Source organism: Rhipicephalus microplus, chromosome 1, assembly GCF_043290135.1.
Source record: "Rhipicephalus microplus isolate Deutch F79 chromosome 1, USDA_Rmic, whole genome shotgun sequence".
Classification (NCBI taxonomy): Eukaryota; Metazoa; Arthropoda; class Arachnida; order Ixodida; family Ixodidae; genus Rhipicephalus; species Rhipicephalus microplus.
Window position 1 is genome coordinate 54,302,106 of NC_134700.1, and position 6,035 is coordinate 54,308,140.

At 51.7% G+C, this 6,035-nt stretch overlaps 1 protein-coding gene across 1 annotated transcript; it reads right to left on the bottom strand.

Moving 5' to 3' along the window:
- Window positions 1-2,700: 2,700 nt before the first annotated feature.
- LOC142765298 (uncharacterized) lies at window positions 2,701-5,376 on the bottom strand. Its single transcript, XM_075866041.1, has 3 exons — window positions 4,755-5,376; window positions 4,197-4,493; window positions 2,701-3,491 (listed from the first exon to the last, which is right to left on the bottom strand). Exons 1-3 carry the CDS (start codon window positions 5,374-5,376, stop codon window positions 2,701-2,703), a joined length of 1,710 nt encoding a protein of 569 aa, XP_075722156.1.
- Between the last annotated feature and the right edge of the window lie 659 nt (window positions 5,377-6,035).

A 6,035-nucleotide genomic window follows, 5' to 3' on the forward strand; every position in this document is an offset into this window, starting at 1 on the left:
GATACCTTTTCAATAGATCGAGGTTTCCACTCAACCTTTTAGAGGCGAAGCTCCTTAAAGCGGCCACCGTTCGTCCCTCGTAGTAGTCCTAGGCGTAGTCGTAGTGTGTAGCCAGTATACTTACTAGTTTTTGAGCCCTGCCAGTGCCGTAACGAGCCATCTTTTCCACCTACCGAATACCTTTTCAACCGATCGATGCTTCCACTCAACCTTTTAGGGGCGAAGGTCCATAAAGCGGCACACGTTCGTTCATCGTAGTAGTCCTAGTCGAAGTCGTAGTGTGTAACCAGTACACTTATCCGTTTCGGAGCCCTGCCAGCGCCGTAACGAGCCATCTTTTCTACCAGCCGGATACCTTTTCAACCGATCGATGTTTCCACTCAACCTTTTAGGGGCAAAGCTGCTTAAAGTGGCACCCGTTCGTTCCTCGTAGCAGTCCTAGTCCTAGTCGTAGTGTGCAGCCAGTATACTTACCCGTTTTTGAGCCCTGCCAGCACCTTAACTAGCCGTCTTCTCTACCAGCTGGATACCTTTCCAACCAATCGATGTTTCCACTCAACCTTTTAGGGGCGAAACTCCTTAAAGCGGCACCCGTTCGTTCCTCGTAGTAGTGCTAGTCGTAGTCGCAGTGTGTAACCAGTATACCAACCCAATTGTGAGCCCTGTCGGCGCCCTAACGGGCCGTCTTCTCTACCAGCCGGATACCTGTTCTACCGATCGATGTTTCCACTCAATCTTTCATGGGCGAAGCTCCCTAAAGCGGCACCCTGTCATTTCTCATAGTAGTCCTAGTCGTAGTCGTAGTGTGCAACCAGTATACTTACCCGTTTTTGAGCCCTGCCAGAACCGTATCTAGCCGTCTTCTCTACCAGCTGGATATCTTTTCAACCAATCGATGTTTCCACTCAACCTTTTAGGGGCGAAACTTCTTAAAGAGGCACCCGTTCGTTCCTCGTAGTAGTGCTAGTCCTAGTCGTAGTGTGTAACCAGTGTACCTACCGTTTGTGAGACCTGCCAGTGCCGTAAAAAGCCATATTCTCTACCAGCCGGATACCATTTTAACCGGTCGATGTTTCTACTCAACCTTTTAGGGGCGAAGCTCCTTAAAATGGTACCCGTTCGTTCATCGTAGGAGTCCTAGTCGTAGTCGTAGTGTGTAACCAGTATTTTTACCCGTTTGTGAGCCCTGCCAGAGCCGTAAAGAGCCATTTTTTCTACCAGTCGGATATATTTTCAAACGATCGATTGTTTCCACTCAACCTTTTAGGGGCGAAGCTCCATAAAGCGGCACCCGTTCGTTCCTCGTAGTAGTGGTAGTCGTAGTCTGTAACCAGTGTACCTACCGTTTGTGAGCCCTGCCAGTGCCGTAAAGAGCCATCTTCTCTACCAGCCGGATACCATTTCAATCGGTCGATGTTTCCACTCAACCTTATAGGGGCGAAGCTCCTTAAAGCGACACCCGTTCGTGCATTGTAGTAGTCCTAGTCATTGTTTTAGTGGGTAACCAGTGCCCTTACCCGTTTTTGAGCCCTGCCAGCGCCGTAACGAGCCATCTTCTCTACCAGCCGGATACCTTTTCAATAGATCGAGGTTTCCACTCAACCTTTTAGAGGCGAAGCTCCTTAAAGCGGCCCCCGTTCGTCCCTCGTAGTAGTCCTAGTCGTAGTGTGTAGCCAGTATACTTACCCGTTTGTGAGCCCTGCCAGTGCCTTAAAGAGCCATTTTTTCTTCCAGCCGAATACCTTTTCAATAGATCGAGGTTTCCACTTAACCTTTCAAGGCGAAGCTCCTTAAAGCGGCCCCCGTTCGTCCCTCGTAGTAGTCCTAGTCGTAGTCGTAGTGTGTAGCCAGTATACTCACCAGTTTTTGAGCCCTGCCAGTGCCGTAACGAGCCATCTTTGCTACCACCTGGATACCTTTTCAACCGTTTGATGTTTCCACTCAACCTTTTTGGGGCGAAGCTGCCTAAAGCGGCACCCGTTCGTTCCTCGTAGTAGTCCTAGTCGTAGTCGCAGTGTGCAACCAGTATACTTACGCGTTTTTGAGCCCTGCCAGCACCGTAACTAGCCGTCTTCTCTAACAGCCGGATACCTTTTCAATAGACCGAGGTTTCCACTCAACCTTGTAGGGGCGAAGCTCCTTAAAATGGTACCCGTTCGTTCATCGTAGGAGTCCTAGTCGTAGTCGTAGTAGGTAACCAGTATACTTACCCGTTTGTGAGCCCTGCCAGAGCCGTAAAGAGTCATCTTCTCTACCAGCCGGATACCTTTTCAACCGATCGATGTTTCCACTCAACGTTTTATGGGCAAAGCTCCTTAAAGCGTTACCCGTTCGTTCATCGTAGTAGTCGTAGTCGTAGTGGTAGTGTTTAGCCAGTATACTTACTAGTTTTTGAGCCCTGCCAACGCCGTAACGAGCCATCTTTTCTACCAGCCGGATACCTTTTCAATAGATCGAGGTTTCTGTTGAATCTCGTCCAGGGACTGACAAGGCCAAGGGTCCAACGGGCAAACAACAGCGTTTATTGCCGAAGCGTACGACTGGGGTTACATCACGGGAATGGAGGACAGTGCTTTGAGCGTTACTATTTAAGCACTAGTGGGCGCATGCGCACTAACGACAGTTCGGTTATCAGGTGTGCTATCGCGAACACCACACTTCCTCTGCTTTTATTCGGAAGCTAATAGTTCACGTTCCCTCTCAGAACCAATCAGGCGGTCGGCGATTTCGTAGCGGGTAGCGCCGATCCAGGTCGCCTCGAGAAGTGTCTGTCAGCAACGTCGGTGGTGAAGGCGAAACCCTAGCTGCAGGCAATGAAGGTGCTGGCTCCGGTTCGGTGTCACTCTGTGGCCACACGGAGTAACCGTCGTCTTGCGCGACGTCTTCGGCAAGCCCTGCCGTGCCTTGAAGTAGCTGGTTCTTGTGGCGCCGCCACTCGAAGCATCCTGAAGATGTCGACGCTCGTACCCTGAAAGACACTGGTCCACTTTGAGCCATCACCACAGCTGGTACCCATTTGGGCTGTCCCCTGTAATTTCGTGCAAGTACATGATCACCAACACTCACGTCACGCACACGACACTGTCGGTTCACCGTCTGTCTGAACTGATTGTAAGCCACCCTTTCCCCCACGGCGGGTTTGAGTACATCGAGGCGGGTGCGCAAACGTCGCCCCAACAACAAGTTGGCTGGTGCCTCGTGTGTCGTAGCGTGGGGCGTGTTGCGATAAGCGAGCAGAAACTTGTTGAGCTTTACCTTCATAGGTTGATGCACGTCATCCTTTTTTAGCGCGTTCTTCAGGGTCTGTACGAAACGCTCCGCAAGTCCATTGGTGCTGGGATTGTAGGGGGCTGTTTGCACGTGTCGGCAACCCATCTCCCTTACAAACTGCTTGAACTCCTCTGACGTGAACTGTGGGCCGTTATCCGACACGATTGTCTCAGGGAACCCAAAATGAGCGAAAACATCTCGTAAGCACTCAATTGTTGCATCTGCAGTAGTTGAACGCATCAAAAAAACTTCGGGCCACTTCGAGTGAGCATCGACCACTATAAGAAACATTGACTGTTGAAATGGTCCTGCAAAATCTATATGTATGCGCTGCCACGGCGCTGAGGGCCAGGCCCAAGGGTGCAACGGAGCTTTGCAAGGGGCACTGCGCTGTTCTTGGCAATCTGTACATGACTGTACCATACGCTCAAGGTCCCCCTCGATGGACGGCCACCAGACGTAACTACGCGCAAGCGCCTTGCTGCGAACTATACCTGGGTGACCCTCGTGTAATTCGGCCAGAACTGCTCTCTGCAGCTTTGCGGGAATGACTACCCGCGTTCCCAGCAAAATGCATCCTCCATGCAATGTCAGTTGATTGCGTCTGGCGAAGTATTGTTTCAGTCTATGGTCATTGACAAATATTGGCCAGCCTGTGCTTATGCACTCTTTTACTTTCGCCAGATCGTTATCCTGCTCTGTGGCATGGGCAATTCCATTGCTCGACACTGGTAGGGAGGCCAGCCGCAATGAATAGAAAGTCTCTTCCGACTCCTGCGTTTCGTCTTTCACACATGGTAGCGGCAAACGGGAGCAAAAATCGGCTTCTGCGTTATCGGCTGATTTTCTAAAAAGAAGGTCGTATCTGTATGCCGACAACGTCACAGCCCACCGCTGTAGGCGCGCAGCCGCGATAGGCGGAATACCTGTTGTTGGCCCCAAAATCTGGTTCCAGTTTAGCCGTACTGTGCGCAGCCATTCACGCCCTAGCAGTGGTGGTCCTGCTTGATCGACGAGGTAGAGTGGTAGTTTCGCCGTCTGTTCCCCGTGCTGCACCTTGACGACCGCCACGCCGCAAGGTTGGACGAGTGCTCCGGTATAGGTGCGCAGGACGATGTCTGTTGGTCCGCATCTGGCTGAAGGGAACTGCTGCTTGAACTGCTTGTAAGGCATGATAGACACCGCGGCTCCCGTGTCAAGTTCCATTTCCACCAGTGCTCCATCTATTTTCAGTCCAACAAAAATAGGCGTGCGGCCGGACGCCACTTGTTCCGAAACGCCTATGGGTGGCACCTGCGTGACCACTTTCAGCGTTTTCACTCTCCGTTTCTGCTGATACCCGCCACAATATTGCCCGTTGCTGCGACAGGCCCTTTGAATATGCCCTTTCTTTCCACACTTATAGCACGTATTATTAACGTGAGGGCATACTGAATGAGTGTGGCTCGGAGAACCGCAGCGATAACAAGCCAGTCGCTGCTTACCGGAAATCGCTTGCGCCTCGTACAAATCAGCGGGGTCATAATTGCATTCTCCCTCCATTTTGTGCAGCTGTGTGGCCACTGACTCTACGACTCTAGTCTCGGCAACATTCTTCCGGGCCGCTTCCATGGCCAGGGCGCGCTCGACTGCTCTCGGGAACGTCAGTTTGTCGTCCTCGGTAAAGAGTACTCGCTGCACGTCCTCTCGCAGTAGTCCACAGACAAAACGATCCCGCAGCGCTTCGTCCAAATTTGCTCCAAACTGACAACTCTGGGACAACTTCCGAAGTTCAGCAACATATTCGGGCAGAGACTCGCCTTCGTGCTGTGCTCTGCGGTAAAACTTTGCTCGTTCCCCGATTATGGACGGCTTTGGGGCAAGATGTGCATCCAAGAGGCTCTTCAGTTGCTCGAAACTTTTTCCCGATGGTAGGTCCGGTGCAGCCAACGACTTCAGCAACCCATACGTACGCGGTCCGATGATGCTGAGGAATGCGTGTACCTTGTCGCTGTCGGGAACCTTGTTGACAATCAGAAAAGAGGTCAACCTCTCCTTGTATGCCGTCCAGTCGCTTGCAGTAACGTCGAATGACTCCATCTGGCCCAGCTGCCCACCAGACCGCATTGTCGCTTTTTCACCACACTGCTCGCTACTCTTCATTTTTCATCCCATCCTCGTCGCCAGTGTTGAATCTCGTCCAGGGACTGACAAGGCCAAGGGTCCAACGGGCAAACAACAGCGTTTATTGCCGAAGCGTACGACTGGGGTTACATCACGGGAATGGAGGACAGTGCTTTGAGCGTTACTATTTAAGCACTAGTGGGCGCATGCGCACTAACGACAGTTCGGTTATCAGGTGTGCTATCGCGAACACCACAGTTTCCACTCAACCTTTTAGAGGCGAAGCTCCTTAAAGCGGCACCCGATCGTTCATCGTAGTAGTCCTAATCGTAGTCGTAGTGTGTGCCCAGTATATTTACTGTTTGTGAGCACTCCCAGAGCCGTATAGAGCCATCTTTTCCACCTGCCGGATACCTTTTTAACCGATCAATGTTTCCACTCAACCTTTTAGGGGCGAAGCTGCTTAAAGCGGCACCCGTTCGTTCCTCGTAGTAGTCCTAGCCGTAGTCGTAGTGTGCAACCAGTATACTTACCCGTTTGTGAGCCCTGCCAGCGCCGTAACGAGCCATCTTCTCTACCAGCCGGATACCTTTTCAATAGATCGAGGTTTCCACTCAACCTTTTAAGGCGAAGTTCCTTAAAGGGGCCCCCGTTCGTCCCTC

Bases quoted from the DNA above. Each gene is read 5' to 3' on its own strand.
- LOC142765298 (XM_075866041.1), bottom strand. From the start codon at position 5,376: ATGCGGTCTGGTGGGCAGCTGGGCCAGATGGAGTCATTCGACGTTACT. The intron at 4,494-4,754 runs GTAAGCAGCGAC...GACTGAAAATAG, and splicing joins CGAGGCGCAAGCGATTTCCG to ATGGAGCACTGGTGGAAATG. The intron at 3,492-4,196 runs GTATTCCGCCTA...CAACTACTGCAG, and splicing joins GATTTTGGGGCCAACAACAG to ATGCAACAATTGAGTGCTTA.